The sequence below is a fragment of the Marmota flaviventris genome, chromosome 8, assembly GCF_047511675.1.
Source record: "Marmota flaviventris isolate mMarFla1 chromosome 8, mMarFla1.hap1, whole genome shotgun sequence".
Lineage (NCBI taxonomy): Eukaryota > Metazoa > Chordata > Mammalia > Rodentia > Sciuridae > Marmota > Marmota flaviventris.
Window position 1 is genome coordinate 123,876,843 of NC_092505.1, and position 26,458 is coordinate 123,903,300.

Consider the following 26,458-nt stretch of genomic DNA (forward strand, 5'->3'; position numbering starts at 1 on the left):
GTCCTTGCCCTATGTACCTTATCATCTGGCTGTTCATTTCTATGCTTTGAAATGTACTTCATTATAAACTGGCAATTGTGTTTACCCTGAGTTTTGTGACTCATTAGACTACGTTATTGAATGTGAGGGGGTTGTGGAATCTCTCAATTGATAACCAGTTGAACAGAAGTAGTGATGATGATCTGGGACTTGCATATGGTCTCTCTCTCTCTCTCTTTTTTGGTACTGGGGAATTGAACCCAGGGATGCTTAACCACTGTGCCACATCCCTGGTCCTTTTTATTTTTTATTTTGAGACAGGGTCTTACTAAGTTGCTGAGGCTGGTTTTGAACTTCCAATCCTCCTGCCTCAGCCTCCCAAACCACTGGGATTACAGGCGTGTGTTATGCACCCAGATGGGACTTGCTTTTGGTATGTGAAGTGGGGGGAAGTCCTGTGGAACATGTGGGGCTGCACTAATCCTAAGTAATTAGTGGCAGAATTGAATTGTAGGGCAGACCCCAGTTGGTGTCCAAAGAATTAGTTGGTGTGGGAAAAAACACACTTTTGGTTTCAGAAGTATCAGTATAGAAGAAATGGTTTTCCCCCTTTACAAGTGATTAAGGATGCAAAGTTATTCTTTATGAAGTATACTTAATGAAAACTTGGGAATTCAGCTTATTCACGCTGCTGATGTTTTTTTGTGTCTAATATCTAAAGGCAAAAATGTAGTGGATTTTGGCCATATTGAGGAACAAGAGGAAATTAAGGTGTTGATGTTGTGAAAAAAATTCGTATGTTGCCCAACACAGAACATTTTTAATTGGTGAGTATAGGAACTCAGCTTGTGTGTTGGCTGGCACCTCTCTGTTGTAGCACAGTGGCAAGTCCTTTGCATGACAAAACCTACTTCTCTTGCTCTCCTAAGGTTCTAGGGCTTGTGAAAAACTGTCTCATTGGTAGTTTACTGAAGTTGGATAATAAAACACATGACTGTATGAAGCATGATGGTACTTTAAAATTCTTAACTTTTCAGAAGACTGAAAGTGAACCAGACATCAGGAGCTAGGATAGTTTTACAAAATTTCACGTGATACAAGTTTGGAGAATAGATTTTCCTGTTATTTTTTCCAAAAGTAAAAACTTTTTTTTTTTCTTTCCAATACTGGGCATAGAACCCAGGGCCTTGCACATGCTAGGCAAGTCCTTTACCACTGGGCTACAGCCCAGCCCCCAAACAAAAACTTTTTAATGCTTATTATCATGGAAGATTCTAAATTCAGAAAACAAAATTTTCATTATTTCATTGTAAATGTAGAGCATTTTTTCTACTCTTATTTAATTTAAAGCATGTGTCAAATCTTTTTAGTGAATTACTAGGAGATTTCCAAAGCAAAAATAATCTTAATTCCTTGATGTCAATAAATCACAATTTGACTCTTAAAGAGTGATTTTATTTTTCCAGTAAAATTTTCAGAATATTCAAGTTTTTTTTTTTTTTTTTTGTAAATTTATTGTTACTAAACCCAAGTTTTGCTGGTTCTTCATTGTTATTTTTTACCAGGTTATATTCTTTGCTGTGGCTCTTCACAGACAGTATAGGACTTTTCTAGCCCTTTGTACTTGAGGGCCCCCCCCCACCCCAGCTTTATAGACAGCTTAACCATAATACTACCTTATTTTCCTATCTCTGAATTTTGCCAGAAGTTTGTTGATCTACTTATATCAACTATTTTTCCCCAAATATTATTAGCTAATATTTATTTAGAACTTATATGGTGGATACTTGTTATTTCTCAAAGTTTGTCAAACAACAAAACATGCTAAACAATTTATTTGAAATAGCTTGTCTTTATCAACACACTTTGAAAAATATTTATTGTTTTAATTTGTAATTTTCTGAATTTACTATATTTATTTATTTTTTTTTAAAGAGAGAGAGAGAGACAGAGAGAGAGAGAATTTTTTAATATTTATTTTTTAGTTTTCGGCGGACACAACAACTTTGTTTGTATGTGGTGCTGAGGATCGAACCCCGGGCCGCACGCATGCCAGGCGAGCGTGCTACCGCTTGAGCCACATCCCCAGCTCAAATTTACTATATTTAAATTCCATATATACAAGGTAACAAATTCATACATCTGTAAGATCTCTAGGAATAAGAAATACCATTTTTATCCTGAAATTCCTATTTTTCAACCTCCATACAACAAATGCAAAATATATTTTATGTGTTTTATTTATTTATGATTTACTTAATAACATTTTACAGGTGATTGGAGGTGATGTCTCTCTCTCTCCCTATCCCACTCTCTCCCTATCCCACTCTTCATCTTTCTCTTTTTTAACATACAATATACAGTTTTGAATTTTTAAAAAATAGTCAGGATATTTAACTGGCAACAAATAAAAAAATGTTATTAGCAATTTTCCTAGTAGGTATGTATGTAATAAGATCCTTCTTGATCTTATTAATTACTTGATGTGGGCTCCATATTTGGACCTCTGCTTGGTATTCTAGTAGTGGACAAAGCAAAGGGAAAACTTGATCAGTTATAATATTTAGATTGCAATAAGATTTAAAAAACCTAGTTCTTCAAGAGTTTGTAGCTCATGATTCCATAAATTGAGAGTTTAGTGAATCCTTTTTTGTTGTTGTTGGACACCAAGGATTGAATTCAGAGGCACTCAACCATTGAGCCACATCCCCATCCTGATTTTGTATTTTATTTAGAGACAAGGTTTCACTGAGTTGCTTAGCGCCTCGCTTTTGCTGAGGCTGGCTTTGAACTCGGTAATTCTCCTGTCTCAGCCTCCTGAGCCACTGGGATTACAGGCGGCACCACTGCATGCAGCCAGATTCTTCTGAGGAAGACAGTGGGTGATGTGCCAGCATCATTGTAGTAGGTAAAACAACTTTACATATCTGTTTCCTACAATATCTTTCATTAGGTAAATACAAAATATCATAATCACTATGCAATTACAAAGTCATTCTATGAGACAAGAAACTAATTTGGTCCAACTTCCATACTCAGCCTGTGATGTTTATCTTTAGCTGAATATTAATATTTGAACTTGCCAAAGAAATATATCGTGAATCCTTCAGGAAATTCTGTAATTTTACTCAAAACTGGGCTTGGGGTAGGATTGTGCAGCAGACACTTTGTTGTGTCTATTTAGATCAAATATGTACTGAGCCTAGTGTAGAGTTAGTTATCTTAGAGATTCATAATGTGAGTAGATGATGCTCCTACCCATCTCTTTTTGCCTTTCATGGAGATGTATGGAGTGTCAGGTGCCTATGAAATAACCTGCATTTTCCAGGAAAAAAAATTTTTTCTTCAAGCTTTTCTATACCATCCCAACACATACCCTGTGCTCACTATTTAGTAACAACAGTGTATCTCTCTTTAGTAAGTATTGGATTCTTATTTTAGATATATAATTTGATCTTCCGAATGACATGTTTTCCTTATGAGTAACAGTGAAATAGTATTTCATTGTTCTAATGTTCTGTACCTTACAAATAGAATAAATTGATAGGAAGAATCTTGTCACATCAGCATGTCATCTTGAAGTAAAAGGAAACCTGACAAAAAAGCTTAAACAGGGCATCAAAAGAAATTGTGTAGTTTTATTGAATGTTACAGGCTTATTACCTTACAGAGTAAATGTCGTTAGAAGTTCTGATCAGTGAAGGAAAGAAGAGTAAGAAATGATTTTTCTAGTGATGAAATAATAATTTTACATTTAAAATTGGTTGGTCTTGGTGCTTCTGCCCAGAATCATGTGGCATAGAAAAGAAGCAGGTAATTGCGCTCATCCAGGGTGTGGACTTCTAGATGAGTATGAAAAGGAGAGACAGGTGCTTGGAGAGAGACAAAAGCTGATGGAGAAGTGGGGAAGTGGATTGTTGGTTGTTGAAATCAGTGTTAAAAGAGGCCTCGATGGGGGCAAGTCTATTTTCCTGTGGAAATGTTGGGGTGAGTTAGAAGAGAAAGTTTGTTGGAAAGTGAGATGTGAGAACTGGTGATCTGGAGGTGTCAAATGCAAGGTGTGATTGGGAAAGGCTGAGGGAAAGGAGTAGAGATTTTGAGTTAAAGGAATTTAGAAGTCAGATGAACTGTTTGCTTCAGGTACGTAGCCCTACTTCAGCACCTCTCAGTGATTTTCCTCTCACTTAGTGTTCTTCAGACCTTGGAAAGCAGTTACCCAGTATTCTCCTTATAAGGAACTTGAAAAGCTGTACCACCTCAGCTTATGATCCCCAGGCCTTTTTCTCTAGACACCAGATATTTATTCAGTTCCAGACAGCTATTTTCGCTCACTATATACACATAGTGATTATGATATTTTGTATTTACCTAATGAAAGATATTGTAGGAAACAGATATGTAAAGCATTGTTTTACCTACTACAATGATGCTGGCAATAGTGCTGTGCTCAACACATCACCCACTTTGTCTTCCTTAGAAGAATCTGGCTGCATGCAGTGGTGCCCCTTTGACTGACTTTCCTCTTATATTTTGTAAAGAGCTAGAGTTGCCTCTGTGCCTTACCAGTTGATCACATCTCATTGAGACATCTCATTAATATCCTGCCCTATGCATTCATTTGCCTGGCCTTTAGTCCCTAATCTTTTTCCCCAAGTTACAGCAGCAGCCTCCCTACCATCCTCCTTGTGTCTAGTTTTAGATCCTCCCTTACATTTCTGTAGCCTGGCCTAAAGTGGAGCTTTTAATAGTTTAGTTATATTCCTACTTAGTATTCTTAACTGACACAGTTGGTTTCCACTGTTCTCATTTGACTCAAGCTATACCAAACTCTTTTCCATTCTTTTTGTTAGTGCTGGGAATCAAACCCAGGACCTTGTGCATACGAGGCAAGCACTTTACCAACTGAGCTATATCCCAGCCCTATTTTCCATTCTTAAGGAATGCCAAAGAACTTGCCTTTTCTCCTTTTTCCTTTTCTGCCTTTTGACTTCCTTTTAAGAAAATGTTTGGTGTAACAATGATGGAGCCTTTCTAACCCTCTGATAAATTTAAATCCCTATCCATTATGTTTTCATTAACTGATACTCAATCTCCCTGAGATAAACTAGGAAGGAAAAGAAAACCTGTGAATCCAGAGTGGAAACCTGGATATAAACCTACCTTATAATTTTACTAACACTAAATACAGTTTGTTACATAGTCAACCAGCCACTGTGCTCCAAGTTTTATGTGTTTTATTTTGTTTAAGCTTTGCATCAACTCTTTGAGGTGGGTTCAGTTATTATCCTCATTTGAAAAAGATAGTCCTAGGGCTTGGGCTATAGCTCAGTGGCAGAGCACTTGCCTAGCATGTGTGAGGCACTGGGTTCGGTCCTCAGCATCACATAAAAATAAACAAATAAAATAAAGACAAGATGTCTGTCTACAACTACAAAATAAAAAATAATTTTAAAAAAGCCCAATGAAATGACATTGCTCGAGGTCCTAACACTTGAAACTGAAGAAGGCAGACAGAGTCCAATAAAATACAGATCTTACTTGAGAAAGCCATGTTCTTAATGTCTATTCAGAACTGCCTCTATCATTTAATCTCAGTGATTTGGGAGTTGATGTGAATTTCATTTAAATAAAGGAAACAGAATGTTGAGTACATAATGGCATACAAATTTTTGGTCATGTTGTGAAATTGATCATTTCTTCAGTCTTAAAGAGTTCATTAGAAATGATACAGACTGATGATGGCTATTTCTTAATTGCTTTGGAGAGAATACTTGTTCTATGATTCACATAAGCAGCTGAATTTTATTTACACAATAAAGTATTTCTAAGGAGCAATGAAACACATGTTAAAATGCTTTCTCTGAGCCAGGTGTGATAGTGTATGCATGTGTAAACCCGGATACATAGGAGGCTGAAGCAGAAGGAGGAGCTCTTGAATCTGGATTTTCAAGACTAGCCTGAGCAACATAGCAAGACCCTCTTGGGGTGCGGGGGAGTTCATTCCTGTTCTGTCTAGTGGTCTATGTTGGCTATTAAAAATGCTAGTGTTGTTAGTGTTCTCATAGATACTCATAGCATATAAGGTGGATGTAAAGATTTCCTAAAAAAGTGTTGTTGTGTAAATCCTTCTTTATAATGTTCCTTACCATCTTTACAAACTAAAACCAAAAGTCTTTTAGATTTTTAAACTCATTTCTGAGTACATGGGAAAGTACCTTAACACCAAAAAATAATTTCTGTTTTTATTCATGCTTTCATTAAATTGGATGGGTTTGGGCATTTTGTCTATATAGAGGATTTTAAATTTAGAGCATATAGATATTTTATGATACTTTCTAGAATATTATTTTTAAAATATTTTAAAGATAACATAAAATCAAAGGTTATTTAAGTGATGACAAGTCATTCTAGTATAAATTATTATTCATATTCTTTTCCATCACATCGTCACAGTGTGAACATGCTTTTAATAGTATTTTGATTTATCTCATTCTTCATTTAAAATTATATCATAAATCTGTATTCCCTTTATATATATTTCATGATGGACTGAAAGAGAGTGTTTAAATAGATAACAGGTGCCATTCTCTTCATAGTGCAAAGCAGGTGATTATGTTAGCTTCTTGGGATGATTTTTGATTGAGTTTAATATCAACTCACATAGTTAGCCTGCAGGGGAGGGAACTTTTCCCAATGTTGAGGACAAAGGAGCACAGTTAGAGTACTTGGGAAGTTGGAGCACAATGGGGTCCAGAGACTTGAATAGAGGGAACACCCCTTTTTCTGAAGCTGAAGAGAATTCACTAATATGTTCAGATATAAATTCCTAGGGATGTGTTTACAAGTGTTTTAGTAATCCTTTGTAATCCCTGTTACTATAATATTTACTGTTTAATAATCCATCCATGTTTGGAGTAATCGATTTTCTTCTTTTACTGTAAGCAAATCTTTTTCCCTAATGTCAAATACAGAGAAGTTTTTTTCCCCTAATGTCAAATACAGAGAAGTTCATAAAATAGTTCATAGACCTCCCTGAACCTGTAACACAGCTTCAGCAGTTATTCTGATAGCTTTTAAATAATTTTCAAGCTTTTTTAAAAAAAATATTTATTTTTTAGGTGTAGATGGACACAACACAATGCCTTTATTTTTATGTGGTGCTGAGGATTGAACACGGGTCCCGCCCGGGCTAGGCGAGCGCTCTACCTCTGAGCCACAATCCCAGCCCAATTTTCAAACTTTTAATGATTTTAAAATATTCAATCCTTTGTGATGATTTTTGATGGAATTAAATAAAATTAATACTATTTATAAAGCAAGCTATCCTTTTCCTGTTAAGATGTGTTTTGCATACTGGTAGCTTTATATGCCACCATAACATAGTTTTTAGTTATTTTTGATCTTAAAAGTGTATCATTGGGCAATTTCTTTATTTTTAGTTCTACTTTTGCCACTCACATTTATATTGAAGATAATTAGGTCATAACTTAAAAATATATATACAAGTGACTGAGTAAAATTTTTTGAGAAATTTTATATATGTTCTGAATGTGAGCCTTAAGGGCAAAAATGAAGAACAGTGATATATGGGATAATCATAGGTATAGATAAAATATCTTAGTTGGCTCTTGACTTATAATGACAAAATCATAGGTTATTTAGAAGTAAAATGAAGCTTTGGAGCCTTCTCATTCCTCCTTTCTTTCTCAGATATACAGAAGAGTCAGACAAGACCCCAAATAAATGAAGTTAGTGGTAGTTAAGCGTCTGAGTAGTTTTTATGTTTATTATGTTTGTTTCTTTAACACTGTTTAAACCATCAACACCCCTGGCATTTTGACCAATATGTGATTTTTGTAGATGCTCTACCTACTTAATGAAAACAAGTTAAACTAAGCCTAGTTGAGTGAACAGCTTACTGATCAATCACAGTGTGATGGACTTACAAAGAAACAGGCATTCCATAATTTGGTGTACACATTTCTTCGTTCTCCAGAGAAGAGATGTTTCAGTGGTACAGTTTTCATGATTTGTATTTGTTTTCTTCTCTCCCATTACAGGTTCATGTCAGGGCTGGTCTTTTTCATGGTACCGAGCTCCTGTGTAAAACCATCGTAAGCTCAGAGATATCAGGAAAAAATGATCACATTTGGAATGAATTACTGGAATTTGATATTAATATTTGTGACTTGCCAAGAATGGCTCGATTATGTCTTGCAGTTTATGCAGTTTTGGATAAAGTGAAAACGAAGAAATCAACAAAAACTATAAATCCCTCTAAATATCAGACCATCAGGAAAGCTGGGAAAGTGGTAATGATATTCTAACTTCTGAAAAATTATTTATACAATAGGATAATTTAAAAACTTTTTGAAATAATTGAGTAATATAAGTTAAATTATATCATTTAGTGTTGGTCCCTAAGACCTGTCTTCAAGAAGTCAGTAAATCTTTATGATTATGCTTTATTAATTCATGTTCTTTTGGCAAATTTATTTTAGTAAATTTCATAATGTGTTTCATGACAAGTATAATATGTTTTGGAAGATAGAGATAAAAGAGAATGAAGATATGTCAAAATAACTGGTCCACAATCTCTTAATCAAAATTCCAGGTGCCAGATATATTTGAGAATTCACAATTTTGTGTATTTTAGAAAGATCAGAGATCATACCTCACTCAACATACTTTATGAGGTCTAAGGCACAAATATATAGTGAAACACATCAGTATTTGGAGTAAAATATATGAATATTCATGCTAAATGTGGCAAATAAAGACTATCATTAGCTTCTTGTCATCTCTGGCCAGTTTTGCTGTCACATTAGTTATGAACAAAATTTTAGTTTTCAGACCTTCTTGGATTTTTAAATCCTAAATAAAGGCTGATATATCTATTCTCATATTTTCATCTCCTATTTCGTATTTTTAATCAAGTGTCTTTCAATTTTTTCTTTTTTTAAAAAAAGTTCTTTTGGGGGAGTAAGAATGAATTTTATGTTTTTAAAAATCTAATCGCTCTATTTATTTATAAAAATTTGTGTCCTTTTTTTCTTAACATGGGAATGTAAAGCATTTCCTCTGGTTATTATCATATATTCTTCTAAAAATAAATTTTAATGACTAAAAAGTCACATAAAGTAACTTTCTTAATTTTTATTTCTATCTTTCTTCAGGATTTTTCTCAAAGTGTTTGAGTATTTATGAGGATTTTGATACATCAAGGCCAAATTCATGAATCTTCAAATGTCTGCATTAAAGCCCTACTAGTTCAGTGTCTCCTTTTTGGCTATATAAATGAATTCTACAAACCATAGAGACATTGTCTCCTCCCACATTAAGATTTATATAAGCTAAAAGTACTTAAAGCATAACCTGATACTATAGCACTCATTTTTTTTTATCATTAAAATTTCCTCATCATTTTCAAAGATTCTATAGGGTATATTCCATTTTATGAATATACTATTTTATTGTGGTATATTAATTTGCTTTTAGGATTTTCCTTAGCCATTATAAAGGTGTTAAACATTTTGGCAGATAATGTTTTGTTTTCATTTAGGGTGATTTTTTTGGAAATCATTTGGGAATTCAGAAATTTCTAGAACTAACATTGAAACAAAGGGCATAAACATGTTCACACCTTGAAGTTCATTTTTAGCATATTTATTCATTGATTTCTTTTTTCAACAGCATTATCCTGTAGCATGGGTAAATACCATGGTTTTTGACTTTAAAGGACAGCTGAGGTCTGGAGACATAATATTGCACAGCTGGTCTTCATTTCCTGGTAAGATTTACATCTAATCCTTAGTGTTAAAGAGTTACTAGCTTTTGGTTTGTTGACTAGTTACTGTATCTTTTATGATTCACTCTTCTTGTATTTTAGTAAATAAACTGTCATTTTGTGTCTTTGTGATATAAAACAGATTTACATAGATTACTTATACACACTCATAAAATGATTTGATTCTTAGTATATTTTTTATTTCAATGAATCTATGCTTTAAACATGTTTAGTTTAGTTTAGTGGTGGGGATCGAATGCAAGGTCTTATGCATACTAGGCAAGTGCTCTACCATTGAGCTTTATCCCCAGTTGAAAATATTTTATTTTTATAGTTTTTTTAAAAAATCCTCTTAAGGAAGAATGTCTTTCTTTTCTTTTTCTACATTTTATTAGTTGTCAAGGACCTTTATTTTATTTATATGCAGTGCTGAGAATCGAACCCAGTGTCTCATACATGCTAGGCAAGTGTTCTACTACTGAGGTACAACCCCAGCCCAGAATGTCTTACAACCTTTATTGTTTCTAGTTGTGCTAACTAGTACTAACTAGTAGAAGGAGCATTTACTAAAATGGGATAGGTAATAAAAACCCTTATTAATTGGCTTTAGTCTAAAAGTTTGAGGTAAGTAGAGTCCTTTCCATAGCATTTCTCAAATATTACTTAAAAAACCCTGATCAAATGAGATAGATAATTTATTATCTTTTTACTGATGAGTAAAGTAAAGATCACAAAGTATAAGTCAATCTTGCCTTATTGGTCCACACTTAGAATTTGAATGAAAGACTGCTCTTTCCATTATTCTATACTACTTTACTCAAAATTTAGAAATTTTAATGTCAAGTTTTTATTTATAATAGTGTTTTTATTTCTCATTTTCTGTCTTTATAGTTTGTTAATGTGTTTGGTAACATTGTGGAATTTGGGGGGAGGAGTGTACTGAGTATTGAACCCAGAGGTACATTACCAGTGAGCTACATCCCCAGCTCTCTTTTTATTATTTATTTTGAGACCGGCTAAGTTGCTTAGGGCCTTACAAGTTGCTGAGACTGGCCTTGAACTTGCAATCCTCCTTCCTCAGCCTCCTTAGTTGCTGGGACTATAGGTTTGCGCCACCACACTTGGCAACCTTATTAACTTATTAGATTTTTTAGAGTATTTTGTGACAGACATTTGAAAATGTTATTTTAGGAGTTGCTACCTGATAAATTATTTTTTGATAATTAGTTATTTTCTGATACTTAAAAACTCTATGCAAGCCAGGCATAGTGGCACATGCCTATAATCCCAGCAGCTCTGGAGGCTGAGACAGGAGAATCATGAGATCAAAGCCACCCTCAGCAAAAGCAAGGCGCTAAGCAACTCAATGAGACCCTGTCACTAAATAAAATACAAAATAGGGCTGGGGATGTGGCTCAGTGGTTGAGTGCCCCTGAGTTCAATCCCTGGTAAACCCTCCCCCCCAAATATGCAATATAATATATGTGTGTGTGTGTGTGTGTGTGTGTGTATGTAAATAAGCACTTGTGTGTATCTTATCTACCCTCTGCTGCTTAAACTTCCAGTAATATTCACTAATCATGCTATTCCTCAAATACAGAACTGTGAGTATTTGACACATTTCTGATGATGAGCTATATTTTCACAATAGAGCGAAAATTATACTTTCTTGAAAATCCTACTCTCACACATGTGCTCCAGAATCTACAAACAACTTGACAATTATTATCAATGAAAATGATAAATTTTGACGGTATTAACTTAGCATTACCTTGAACCTGACTTCATCTCTTAAGAAAATGTATGATAAAAATAATAAATGAACAGAATTAGCTTTGCCTGTATCAGCTCTAGAATTGTCATGTTTATTCCAACAGAGACAAACAAGAAACAAAGCAACTACAAATAATCTATCATCCAAAGTCCCTAGGTTTTCATTGCAAGCTATATAATCACATTTATTGGGTTTTTTTTGTATCTTTCCAGAATTCTTCATGTATGTACACTAGGAAATACAAATGTAGATTCTATTTTTGTCCCTATTCTTATACAAATTAGAATTTTCTAATCAGTGTGCATAGAGAATTACCTTTTTGTTGTTGTTATGAGAATTAGCTTTTGATACTTCAAATAATAAAATGAATAACCTTGCCCTATGTGCAGATATATGTCTAAAGTAAATTCCCAGAAGTGGATTTTTTTTAGTCAAAGAATAAATACATTTGTAATTTCAATAATTATAAATTACTCTCCAATAGAAATTTTACCAATTTTTACTCTAAAAGTACTAAAACCCTACATTTGACTTCAGATAGATTCAGATATGTCCTATCTGATTTCAAATGATGCACGAATTAGTGTAATGCTGCTGGAGAGCACAACTGTGGGATTATAATTTACTGATAAATCAACTCTGAAAGTGTATAAATAATCAGAATTGGCTTCCATCAAGGTAAAAATTGAATCTATAAGACTGGAAAATCTTAAATAAGATGAACAAAAGATTAAAGAACTGAAATTTATAGTTTTCCTACCCATTTTTTCCCCTTGGCACTATGGATTGAACTCAAGGATGTTCTACCACTGAACTAAACCCCTAGCCCATTTTGTTTTTATTTTGAGACAGCTTCTCACTAACCTACTGAGGCTGATCTTGAACTTGGAATCTTCCTGCCTCTGCCTACTGAGTAGCTGGGATTATAGTTGTGCACTACTATGTCTGGCAACATTTTCTGTCTTTGGGAAATCATTCCAAGTGTACATACTTTATGGACATTAGGTCTAGAAAGAATGGACTTTTTTATTTTATTTTATTTAGAACATACAGAAAGAACAACTGTTATAAAAAATCATAAGAAAACAGATGTTACTTTAGAGAGGGGAGACCTAAAATTGTACTCTTAACTCTATTCTCTCATCTGGAGTTTACTTATCTGTTAAATTAGAAAGTTATATTATCTGAACTTCAGGGTTTTCTTGCAATCCTAAGATTCCATGTACAAATCCATGAATGGACCATGGTTAGGTTGGTGGAGAAGAAAGGAAGGAGTATCTTGAGGAAAAATGTGACTGGTAAGGTAAAAAGAGTACCACTTGGAAGGAGTACTGCAGAGACACCAGAGAAGTTATTTGTATTAGGAGTTGCAGGAAATAAAGGGAACATTACAATGTAGATTTGACAAGAGGAACGTCATTGACTCTTTGAATATCAGCGTGGATACTGTAGTGATCGTGAAAACCAGATCATATGTGATTAAGAGGTTCACATGGAGAGAGAGCCTGCAGAATGGCAGAAAACCTTTGCCACCATGCACCTCAGAGCATGAATCTCCAGGATATATAAAGAAATAAAAAAAAAACCTAAAAAATATTAATACCCCCAAAACCAAATAACCCAAATAAATGATTAAAAGAACTGAACAAGCACTTCACAGAAGAAGAAATACCATCTGTCAACAAATAGATGAAAAAATATTCAACATCTCTAGCAGCTAAAGAAACACATTAAAATTACACTGAGATTCTATCTCACTAAAGTCAGAATGGCAATTATCAAGAATACAAGTAACAATAAATGCTGTTGAGGATGTGGGGGAAAAGGTACACTTATACATTGCTGATGGGACTGCAAATTGTTGCAACCATTTTGGAAAGCCATATGGAGATAACTCAGGAAAATTGGAATGGAACTACTATTTGACCCAGTTATCCTACTCTTTGGCTTATACCTAAAGGACTTAAAATCATCATACTACAGTGACACTGCCACATCAATGTTTATAGCAACTCAGTTCACAATAGCTAAACTATGAATCAGCCTAGTGTCCTTCAGCAGATGAATGGATAAAGAAAATGTACATATACAAAATGGAATACTACTCAGCCATGAAGAGAAATGAATTATGGCATTTGCCAGCAAATGGATGGAAATGGAGACTATCACGCTAAGTGAAATAAGCCAATCCCAAAGAACCAAAGGCCAAATGTTTTCTCCTATATGCAGATGCCAAATCAAAGTAAGGTGTGGGTAGGGAAGACTAAAAGTTCATTGGATGAGATAAAGGAGAATTAAGGGAAGGGAGGGGAAATGGGAATAGGAAAGAGAACAGAATGAATCAGATATTACTTTCCTGTGTGCTATATGAGTACACAACAATGTAATTCCACATAATGTACAACCAGAAGAATGGGAAGTTATATTCCTTATATGTATAATATGTCAAAATGCATTCTACTGTCATAATGTATAACTAATAAGAAAAGTAACAAAAAGTCCACATGTGGTGATAAAATGGTTTCTGTGGGTTACCTAATTTTGATATAGGGAGAGCATTTCCAGTTAAGCTTTTTTCAGAGTCAAGAAGCCTTATTCAATATGAAGAAGGAGGTAAAGTATTTACTGATTTTTGTTAACTTTCTTATTTTAAAGATGTGTACAAACTCATACAGAAACTTTATTCCAAGCTTTAATAGAAAGCTAGAGACTTATTGATAGAACCATCTGCCAGACTTTAAGTGACAGTACTGTCTGTTTGTGTCATTTACATGAGAGAAATACCTTACAGTTTTGTTTGGGGTTGGAGGATACCAGGAATTGAATTCAGGGGAACTCAACCACTGAGCCACATCCCCGGCCCTATTTTGTATTTTATTTAGAGACAGGGTCTTGCTGAGTTGCTTAGTACCTTGGCTGTTGCTGAGGCTGGCTTTGAACTTGAGATCCTCTTGTCTCAGCCTCCCCAAGCTGCTGGGATTACAGGCGTGTGCCACTATGCCTGGCTCAGTTTTGTTTTGTTTAGTTTTGAAAATGTTTCTTAAGAATCAAAATTATTTGCATGTTTTAGATGAACTTGAAGAAATGTTGAATCCTATGGGAACTGTTCAGACAAATCCATATACTGAAAATGCAACAGCTTTACATATTAAATTTCCAGAGAATAAAAAACAACCTTATTATTACCCTCCTTTCGATAAGGTAAGCTAATTATTTAGAGGACCATTGTGCATGAAATAATTTATAGTGTTATTTCCTGGCTCTGTATGTTTGCAGTTTGAGCTCAACATGTCTACTTCGCTTTAAAACTTAACATGAGTTAATGGTTTGGTTCAGTAACAAGGCATGGCAGGGAACCTGCAAGCCCTATGAGTTCTGGTGATATCATTGACCAAGTAAGGCATGGCTTCTGGAGTTCAGATTCCTCAGTTATGAAGTGACAAAATTGTAATTGTTCTGAAATCGTTTTCAATGTAAAAAGGCCATAAATACATTAATATGTAACTGAACACATAAAATGTTCAGTGAAACATATCTAACATGTTGATTCAGAGATTAAAGACAAAATCACTATTGTTTTAGAGTTGATATTCAAACACTGGATTATTTATGTTGAATATTACTATTTGTAGGACTTCTTAAGGTAGCATTTGTATAGAGTCTACATAGGTACTTCCATTTACAAATATATTTCCTTAGTATGTGAATTGTATGTCTTAGGGATAAGGAGATTATCTGGTGAGGACTGAAAATAGGACTTTGATAATTTTTGTGTTCAGAGAGCTAAGATGTCATATTCTTATCTTCAGGTTTGGCATCCTTGTTTCAGACATGGTTGATGTGGATTTTTATGCAGAAATTTTGAACAAATTCTCAAAAAATAAGCAAGTTTCTTTTTTTCTTAATCCAATTGAGAATAAGCTGCCTTTAAAGATGTTTTACTAAACAATATTACAAATTCATCCACATTAAACTTAATTGCATTTTAATATTTAACACTAAATCCTGAAGAGTTGTTGTTTCACATGGGAGGTGTTGGGCATTGAACCCAGGAGCCTCACCTATGTTAATAAGCAAGCATTCTACCACCAATCTGCATCCCCAACACTAAAGGAGATGTTTTAAAAGTATTATATACATTTAATTTATGTAATTCGGTGTTTTTTATTTCATTTTCACTTTAATTTGATTTTATCTACCCAAGAGGTAACTTTTCACTTCAGGTCCTTTAAGAATGCTTTTCTGACTGATAATTTACAACCAAATTAAATTTTGTGTTTCTTATAATTGAAATCCCACATATGGTAGGACCCATATACTTTAGTATGCATTAAGTAGAAAAAAGTACATTTTGACTCATCCGTTATGTTTTTGTGGTGATTTTAGTTGACCATGGATAGAAATTTCTCCATAAGCTATAACTGCTTATGCTACATTTAATATAATGATTGTTACTGTGTTCAGTTATGGTTTGTATTCAACAGTCAATTATAATTTACTTGGGATCAAATGATATGGTTTTTGAAGCATTTTTACAAATATAGCATCCCATGTAAATGTAAGTGGATTTAATCTAAGATTTTAAGAGAGGTCAAGGTTTTTTTTTTTTTTGAGAGAGAGAGAGAGAATTTTTTAAAAAAATATTTATTTTTTTAGTTTTCGGCGGACACAACATCTTTGTTTGTATGTGGTGCTGAGGATCGAACCCGGGCCGCACGCACGCCAGGCGAGCGTGCTACCGCTTGAGCCACATCCCCAGCCCGAGAGGTCAAGTTTTTTTAAAATATATTTGACTATTGACCATAGTCATCCATAACTGGTCACTAAATTTTCCTTTGCCTTTCTAGTCTCTTGGGAAGGCTGTCTTGAAGAAGTTCAGTTAGGAATAAAGATTTTAGTTTTTAAATATGTATAAATACATTTACATTTAATTGGTTTTCCTTTAATTTTGCAATTATATATGGTTATTATAAAATAAGCAATACCTATGTAAAATGCAAAAGTTCCCATAGGTCCTATTCTTTTTATTTAACTTTGTTGCTGTAACCACTTGCATACATTTTGCTTTTCAAGCCAATTTTATGGCTCTTGCTTAATTTTAATAACTATAATCTCACTTTATCACAGCAACCCTATGAAATAGGATGGGAATTATCATGCTATACATGAGAACATAGATAAATTATTTACTCAGAAATAGGAAATGGATCTTCTGGTTGTTTATCCACTGATCTTCCACTAGACCAGTGAGTTTCATTCTTTTCGAGATTGAACACCCCCTTTAAACTTAATGAATTTAAAAAATATTTTTAGGCTTTCCCTAGTCATTATTTTTACTTTCCTTGTTGGTTTTTTTATTTGTTTATTTTGTTGTTGTTATTTGGTATTGGTGCTGAGGATCAAACCCAGGGCTCAGCAAGCACTTCCCTACTGAGCTAAAGCTATACCTTTAGCCCAACTTCTGCTTTTGGTATCTATTACTTAAGGCGAAAAGGGAGAAATGACAAGAACTTGTTCTATATTTAGTGACTCTTATAAACACTTGCATTTTTAAACCAAAATTCGTTTATCTATATTTCCAAAAAAGTGTTACATATGTATGTACTTATATATTTACTTATTTTACCTACAGGTAATCCTAATGTCCCCTAGGAGTTGCAGTCTCTTACAGTAATATCACTGTTTCCCTGTTGCCAAAGGTTTGAAGCACTTGGGAAGCTTCATTTAGCTTTTAAAATTCATGTTTCCATTGTAAAATGCAGAAATGCCAGACCATAATGTAGTCTCTTATAATCGAAGTACAGGCATAGTTATGTACACTTAAAATTCTATGAATATGGGAATCAAATTTTAACTTTAAAACTTTTTTTTAAACAGATTATTGAAAAGGCAGCTGAGATTGCAAGCAGTGATAGTGCTAATGTAGCAGTAAGTATCAAGAGTTTTAAATGACTGTCTTCTTATAGAATTGTATGCATTATTTTGTACCTTCATCTCATTTATGGTAGTGAACTTGTGGAAGACCGTAACTCATATGCAAGAACAGTATGTGAGTGTGGGTAAGTATGCATATACTGAGTTTTATTAAATGGCAGCTCAGTTTGTGGACCATCTGTGCACAGTTACTAAGCCATTTTGCAATGTAAGTGCAGGTTCAGCCATCTCTAAGGGATGTTGTTGCACCTTGGAGATTAACAGTACTCTTAGTGAATGTTACTCATTTGAACAAGGAGACTGTTTGTTATCTTTGTGAAACAAAGCAAGTGTTATAAGGATAAGAAAGTGGTGTGAAGATCTATATGTCTTCCATTTTGAAATTCTGCCATGTTTAGCATACAGTTCCCATTTCATAATTTAATATTTCTGCTCTAGCTTCCTACTTTGCTATGATACAGGCTTCAGGAACACAAAAGTGAGACTAGAGGCCATGCCCCAGTCTTATTTAGAGGATATTGTTAGTATGTTTTCATTTCTGCTCCCATCTCATTGGCCAGATCTCACAACTATAACCAAACTGCAAGCCAGATTGGGAAATGTACTCTTTAATTGGGCCATCAGATGCATGGCTAAAAGTAAGCCATCCCATTACAGGAAAAAATAACAGAATGGATCTTTAAGTTTTTTGACTTTATAACTTAAGACTTTGTTTGAACTCTGTCCTAATATTCACCTTTCTTGGTCTCACATAACAACTTTTAAGTGTCTTCAGCAAAACCATTTTACACATAGAATATTAATGATATAGAGTCTAGGAAGCCAAATAGAGATAATTATGTATGTTTTTCTCATTCTCAGAGTATCAAAGCACTGCTTGATATTTACTAGTTGGAGGGGTATCTGGCCTAGGCTCTTTTCTGCTTTGCCATGAAATCTCTCAGAATCTCACAGTGCAAGTCCCCTTTTACTACTTCCATATTAATGTCTCTTAGCTTAAATTTTGTCTTTTGAATATTAATGCTTTACCCAGGAAGGTGGATCACGAGTACCAGTTTAGAAAGGCTCTGGGTCAGGTTGGGACTTCAGGATCTGAGTCCTGCCTGCCCCCTCATCTTTTTTCCCCTATCATTTTTGTGTTCTAAGAGTTGCTGGAAAGAAAAACAAAAGCAAAAAAAGAAGGTTAAAGGTAATTCTCATTTAATGTACCAAAAGTTTAATACTGGTATACACTTACCAACTTGTCAGGTAATTATTAAAACAGGTCATTACAGTTTAACTTTAGGTTAAGTCTTGGTTCTAATGCCTCTTTAGTATCCATGTGTTACACTAAATATTGCTCCTTAAACCTCAGAGTATTGAATTAATTTTCACTAGTTCTTCCACAATCTTGTACCTTACTTAATCAGAGGGTTCCCTGAATACTGATTTAGTAATCTTATTCAGATCTTTGGGTGTGTGTGTGTGTGTGTGTGTGTGTGTGTGTATGTATATGTGTGTGTGTGTGTGTGTGTATACACACACACACACACACATACATACAAATAAATAAATTTAGGTACGTAGTACAATTAAGAAATAGACCAAAAATGAAAGTCTCTATCTATAACCTCTGTGTGCTCTTCTCTCCAGAGCTGTATAAAGAGTTAAGTTTGTAGTTACCAATATTAAGTTTAGTGTAAATGTCTTTATTTTCCTCCATTTTAAGAAGTGAGATCATTTTTATATAGTTTTATCTTTTTTATTTAATACACTTTGTGGATATGTTAGCATGAATAGGTCTTCATTTTTCACATACTTCAATATTCTGTAGTTATATTTATTAGTAACCATTAGTTATTCAACATACATATTCCTATTGATGGATGTTTTGCTTATTTTCAGCTTTTCTCTATTAAAACGTCTGCAATGATTATTTTGTACATACTGCTTCATACATCTGTGTATTTTGTAGGATCAATTCCTAGAAGTACTTTCATTATGTTGGTTTTTCTTGACTAGTGAGAGACTTCCTGGTTGTCTGCCTGTAATGTGTCTTAAGTAACTGTAGGAATTAGAGTATCCCAAATGAGAGGACTTCCATGCATTCTGGAATCAATTGACTTCCTAGGGCTCAATACCCATGCTTCTCACCTAAATCTGGGATTGATACCATAGCTGTTCCGTCTTAGCACAGAAAGAGAAAGGAACATGCTTGACTATCTACAGTCCCATAGTGGTCCTCTTTGTGATTGCCAGTGGCTCCCTCCCACTCCTTGAATGCCTTGATTCTGAGCTAGAGCTCCCCAAGGATTGTGTGCATAGCATTCTCACTACTACATGGGTTTAGAATATCTGATCTCTTGTCCTGTCTGCATTCTGCATTCTCTCCTTAAACATTTCTGGTGTCAGGCACTCTTTGTCATTTCCTAGGGCTCTTTTTGGCTATTATTTTCAAAACAACATATTTTATACTTTATGGGTCCTTCCCCAACCCTGGTGCTGAATATAGTCTACAGTTTGTGCTCACTGGGCAAGCACATTACCACTGGCCTACATCCCCAGTGCCACTATTTGGGCTTGTGGATGAGAGGATGAAGAGAACTGTGTTTTCATGGCATTATACACATATGTAGATGTATGTATATATGTGTGTATATATACACACAAACACATATGTATGAAGAGCAGGTTAAGTTCCTTAATAAGATGATGGTAGTTTCATTTATTGAATTATGTATACATATGGTTAATTGGATCTATGCAAATTTATCATCACCTTATTAAGGTATTTAACCTGCTTTTGATCTGCCCCACCTCCCTCCAGGGTCTTTCAGTGTTGTTTGGGTTGATTTCAAACTCCTGGGCTCAGATGATCCTCCTGTTCACCTTCATCCTCTCTGTCTTCTTTTTTTCAGTATATTCTTACAGGGATTGGGAAGGAAAATAGGTTTTTTCCCCCTCAGTTTGGTGTGTGTGTGTGTGTGTGTGTGTGTGCGCGCATTGTGTGAGATTCATTGTTAAATATTTGTACAGGCACACAGTATCATATTTAGTTTTAGCAACAACATTGTTTTGTTTTGGGGAGTTGTTGTGTTGTTGAGGATTGAAACCCAGATCTTACACATAGTTCATATGTACTTTATCACTGAGCTGCACCCAAACCCTAACAGAAAGTTCTTCATTTAAAGAGATTTTGAGCCCAGGTGACATCTATTTATTACTTTTATTTTTTTTACCTTATACATTTGGGTCATCTTAAATTCTGTTCAAATAATGAGTAACTTGGTTTTTAACCGAAATGCACTCCTGCCACCTAGCGTTTGCACATAGATTTTTTAAAATGTTATTCTTTTTTCCTTTTTTAGAGCTACTTTGATTCTTCATGTTTAGCTTATAAATTTAACATTGAGAAATTAAAACTTTTTAAATGAATCCACTTTTATTTTTTATCCACTTGTATCTTTTTAGGGATTTATGTATTTGTATTTCACGTCATAAGTGCGTATAAACTCGTATATAGAGTTGCTGAATGTTTGCCAGTGATATTTGCATAATTAAATTCTGTAATGAGTATTTTACTCCTGTAGAGTCGAGGTGGAAAAAAGTTTCTTGCTGTACTGAAAGAAATCTTGGACAGGGATCCCTTGTCGCAGCTGTGTGAGAATGAAATGGATCTTATTTGGACTTTGCGTCAAGACTGCAGAGAGAATTTCCCACAGTCACTGCCAAAATTACTCCTATCGATCAAGTGGAATAAACTTGAAGATGTTGCTCAGGTAACAAAACATCATTTCTGTAGCTCCTTTTGGGTGCATATGTTTCTTTGTTAATTTTATATAAAGTGTCCTTTCCTTATAGGTTGATTTCCATATGTTGGATAATTTTCCTCAAGAAAAATTTTGAAGTTTTAAACTTTAAGTCCTCTGGTCCATCCTTATATATTGGACCAGAAAGTTTCAAGGTTTAAAAATCCCAGATTCTAGATAGAGTGCTGTATCTTTCACTAAAGACAACCAAAACATTGGTTTTGGGTAGTCACCTATGAAAAGAAGCACTTTCTAGGTCTTGGGCACCTTTGCCAGTTTCTTCAGTGAACCCCTATGTGTGAATGAATGTATGTATGTATTTTGTGTTGCTGGGGATCAAACCAGAAGTGCTTTACACCTGAGCAATATGCCCAGCCTTTTACTTTTTTTTTCACCCTAAGACAGCGTCTCCATAAATAAAAGCTGTCCTGGAACTTGCAGTCACTGGATTATAGGAATGTACCACCAAATCCAGCTGACTGCTCTAAAATGAATATTGTTTGAAAATTACCACTATCATGGAAGTTAATTTTTAGCTCTATTGTAGAGGTTGATGTTAAACCATTCAATTCAGTCTTAACATTCACATGTATTGGGTAGTATTGATAAATATGTAACTTTAAACATAGATAAATATGTCATTCAGGCAGAATAGAGAAGGGGAAATGTTTTGCTCTTGAAAAGCAGCCACATTTGGGCTCCCTGATATAATTATCAAGACTGTCAAAAAGTACTCTAAGCTGGGCACGGTTATGTACGCTTATAATCCCAGCTGCGCAGGAGTCTGAGACAGGAAGATGGGAGAGTTCAAAGCCAGCCTCAGCAAAAGTGAGGCACTAAGCAATTTAGAGACCGTGTCTCTAAATGAAATACAAAATAGGGCTGGAGATGTGGCTCAGCAGTTAAGTGCCCCTGAATTCAATCCCCAATATCTCCTCCCACAGACAAAAAAGGCACTTTTAAAGTCATATGGCCCCCAATGCTCAATAGAAAGAATCTTGAAGTGATTTTTAAAATCAGAACAAATAAATTTGCCTATTTAAAAAATGAAATTTGTTTATTTTCTTTGAATTTAACTGATTTCTCTAGCTCTGTGATCTCAGTGTATCATAATGGCTTTAAAATTTTAGTGAAAAATACATATACCAAAAAATACAAAAAACACATTTTTGTTTGCTTTAACTAGAGAAAAGAACACAAAATTTATTAAATACCTAAGGAATGGTAGTATTAGATTCCAAAAATTGTATTTTTATTTTAATCATATTATTGGGGGGGAGTCGTTTATGAGAGATTTGTCCCAGGGACAGTTTACTACAGAGCTATATCCCTAGTCCATCCGTCTCCCTCCCTCCCTCCCTCCCTCTCTCCCTTCCTTCCTTCCTTCCTTCCTTTTTTGATACCAGGGATTGAACTCAATGGCATTCAACCATTGAGCCACATCCCCAGCCCTATTTTGTATTTTATTTAAAGACAGGGTTTCACTGAGTTGTTTAGTGCCTCGTTTTTGCTGAAGCTGGCTTTGAACTCGGCATCCTCTTGTCTCAGCCTCCCTCGAGCTGCTGGGATTACAGGCATGCGCCATCACGCCCCTCCCTTCTTTAAATTTTGAGACAGTGTCTCACTAAGTTGCTGAGGCTGGCCTGTAACTTTCTTTCCTCTTGTGAGCTTCCAGAGTCACTAGAGTTACAGGTGTATGCTACCATGCCCAGTTTAATCATATTTATTTTTAAAGCCTTTAGTTTTGTTTTACTACTTTTATTAAACGTGGAAATGTTTTCTTTTCAGTTTACTTCTAGCATCTAAAGGTTTTTTTGAATGATATAATTACATTATTGTACATGCCTTTATTAGAGTGTTTCTAGATTAGACAAAATTAACATTATTTAATCTGAAAAGGAACTGTTTTACATTATTTAGATAGCTTTAATTGCTCCAGAATCACTGTTGCCTTCTAACCACTTGTCTAAATTCAAGGCTAATTTTCTTTCTTTTTTTTTTTAATACATATTTTTTTTCAGTTGTCAATAGACCTTTTAAAAAAAAAAATATGTGATGCTGAGAATCAAACCCAGTGCCTCACACATGCTAGGCAAGTGTTCTACCACTGAGCCACAACCCCAGCCCTGAAGGTTAATTTTCTTTGAATCCCATTAATGGTGGAAAATAAGATCTAAGCCTTTTTTTTTTTTTTAAGTTTGCACATTTACTTATGTCTCATAGATAGTGTCTTGAGCTATGTATATATATCCAAGAAATGAATCATTATTTCATTAGAATCACAATAGGAAAAGTTTCTAGTACTCCTTTTTTGTTTGTTTTTGCTTTTTTGATAGTGCTGGGGATGGAACCCAGGACCTTGTATGTGTGCCACTGAGCTACACTCCTAGCTCCTCTTGATGTACTCTTAAGATGTCTTAGAGGTTTCATGTATCAACTGTCAAAAATGAAATGAACTAGTTTATGCTTAGTATTCATTTGACCTCTAGGGACAGAAATTTTTACATTCAGGAATTTAGCATGCTTTTCTGATCCCTAAGAGTAAGTGTGAAGCATTGTTTTGAGGTGTAACTTAAGTTCCTCCCATTTTGGTAGAAGAAAGCCAGCAGTATAGTTTAATAGTTGAGTATTAACTGTGTGTAAGCAAGTATAGGAAAGCATAATTTTATAACCCTGTGTCCACTTTTAGTAGATAAAAGAGTTAATAGAATAAGAAAGAAAGAGTTTTGGTTCCTTCCCCAACCAAAAGAATATAAACTATTTTCTCAGTAAATCTAACACCTTGAAAAGTGGAGAGTCAGAAGAAGTGTGGAAAAGGGCTTCATTATATTAATTATGATTTAAACATGTTATGATCAATATAAAGTTTTGTAAATGATCTTTTTCTTTGAATTAAGGACTATATTCTAAACAATAGTTCTGCACCAGTGTCGATTTTGTAAAGTGATATTTTTTTAAAATTAAGAGTTAAACATAAATTTCTTTTTAGTTTTATATTATTAGTAGTAAACTTCTTAAATGTAAATTGCCTTTCATTAGTTTGAGTTTTGCAGCTTATATTTGTTTGTTGAATATTACCTTTAAGTGTTACTTTTTTTTTAAATGTTTCATAATCATTTACTTTTTCCCCTTCTTTTGTCCTTGAGTAATAGTTAATGATTTTAGAATCCATATATTCAGTATCTTATTTCTTATTCAATTTTCAGGTAAGTACTAAATAGTTTTTTTGTTTGTTTGTTTTTTAAACTTAATTATAGAATATTTTGAGATCAATCTTTGTTAGTTCATATTAACCAGGATAGATTTTTGGTGCATTAATAGTTGACCCATATGTGTGCTCCTGTATGCCAAAGGAAAGTACGTTGCTTTTGTCCTCCATTATTTCTGAAACAGTTTCAATTTTTAAACAGCTTCAGGCACTGCTTCAGATATGGCCTAAACTTTCTCCTCGAGATGCTCTGGAGCTTTTGGATTTCAACTATCCGGATCAGTATGTTCGGGAATATGCTGTGGGCTGCTTGCGACAGATGAGGTATCTCTTACAGGTGGCTTTCTTTGGGGCAAGGACTAACTTGAGGGTGGGTAGTTAAGAGCATGCCTCTTTGAATTTCTCATTATAAAGAAGGCCAGCCAGATGTGTGGGTGCATACATGTAATTACAGCTACTTGAGAGGCTGAGGCAGGAGGATTGCAACTTTGAGGTCAGCCTGGGCAACTTAGTGTGGCCCTATCTCAAAATAAGAAGGGGTAGGGTGTGGCTTAGCATCAGAGTGCTTGCCTACTAAGTGTGAGGCAAGGAAGAATGGAGAGAAGGAGGGAAGGAAGGAATCAAGGAAAACTTGAGAGTTGTTGGCTGCTGCTTTTATTGGGTGCTAGTCATATAAGTACTATCAGCCTACCATGTCCCAAATTTCTAGACTCCCCAAAGGAAACAGTGCAGCACAGACCACACTACACAAAGAATTTAGGTGTAGCAAGCCACTAGGTGGTAGAAACCTTTCTGGAGTGTTAATACCCAGATGCCAATCATAGACCAGGTATATGTAAACAGGCTTTTCAAAGGATAGCAGAGAAGCACGTTGTAACTCTTCTTCACTATAACACAGTCTAATACCCAAAATTAAGATGTTAAAATTAAGATGTTACTATCGTATAACAGGTGTTTTAAAAAATGTGGGGTTTTTTTTTTTTGTTTTGTTTTGTTTTTAAGGCTAATATAATATAAAGTTGAAGTCCTTGTTTTCTGGCCCAGTTTTGATTATTTCTGTCCTTTCCTAGAGACAACTTATCGTGAATTTGATGTATCCTCCTATATGAGTTTTTTGTTTCTTCCTACATATTTATATGTGTAAAATTACATATAAAACAATAGGGTACATTTTAAATTACATGAATGTGGGTTTTTTTGTTTTGTTTTGTTTTTTGAGACAGAGTCTCAACTGTGTTGTCCATGCTGGCCCTGAATTCCTGGGCTCAAATAATCCTCTATCTCAGCTTCCTAAATGTCTGGGTCTGTAGGAACTCATCACTGTACCGTGCCATATATATTGTCCTATATATTGGTTTTTAAAAATTTAACATTAGGTTTTTGAGGTTAGTCTCTTCTGTTATATATAAATGTAGTTTATGGGCTGGGGATGTGGCTCAAGCGGGAACACGCTAGCCTGGCATGCGCGGGGCGCTGGGTTCGATCCTCAGCACCACATAAAATAAAAATAAAAATGTTGTGTCTGCCGAAAACTGAAAAATAAATGAAAAAATAAATAAATAAATGTAATTTATTCTTTTTACCACTGTATATTTGCTACTGTGTAAGAGGGATATCTTATTTATAATTTATTATCCTATTAAGGAAAATTATTGTTTCTCCAAATTTCCTTCTTATAAATAGAGCTGCAGTGAACATGTGCAGTCCCCTTTGGACAGTATATATGTGAGAATCTATAGAATTGAGGAAAGAACAGTCTCAGTGGGGAGTTTCAGGTTTAGCATATGTGGCTTATGTATTGTGTGGTTATTTGAAAATTAAAAGCTCTCAGAACAATATATCCTTTTTCTTCTTTTTAAAATCAGATATGTTTAAAACAATGTGTGAAATACAAAAAAAAATTAAATAAACTCTTCTATAGTTGTTATTTCTGGGGAGTTAATTTAGATATATAAGAGAAGCTGCCTACTTTTTTTTGGTGTGTGTGT

At 34.5% G+C, this 26,458-nt stretch overlaps 1 protein-coding gene across 2 annotated transcripts in view; it reads left to right on the forward strand.

The window, feature by feature from the left end:
• The window catches only part of Pik3cb (phosphatidylinositol-4,5-bisphosphate 3-kinase catalytic subunit beta), a 134,636-nt gene that overhangs the window by 75,467 nt on the left and 32,711 nt on the right, over positions 1 to 26,458 (forward strand). For both annotated transcript variants that reach the window (XM_027933684.3, XM_071615609.1), the window contains exons 9-14: positions 8,040 to 8,291; positions 9,673 to 9,769; positions 14,611 to 14,741; positions 17,418 to 17,468; positions 21,044 to 21,232; positions 24,673 to 24,794. In XM_027933684.3, the coding sequence (XP_027789485.3) occupies positions 8,040 to 8,291; positions 9,673 to 9,769; positions 14,611 to 14,741; positions 17,418 to 17,468; positions 21,044 to 21,232; positions 24,673 to 24,794 (842 nt within the window). The remainder of the gene's footprint in view (positions 1 to 8,039; positions 8,292 to 9,672; positions 9,770 to 14,610; positions 14,742 to 17,417; positions 17,469 to 21,043; positions 21,233 to 24,672; positions 24,795 to 26,458) is intronic.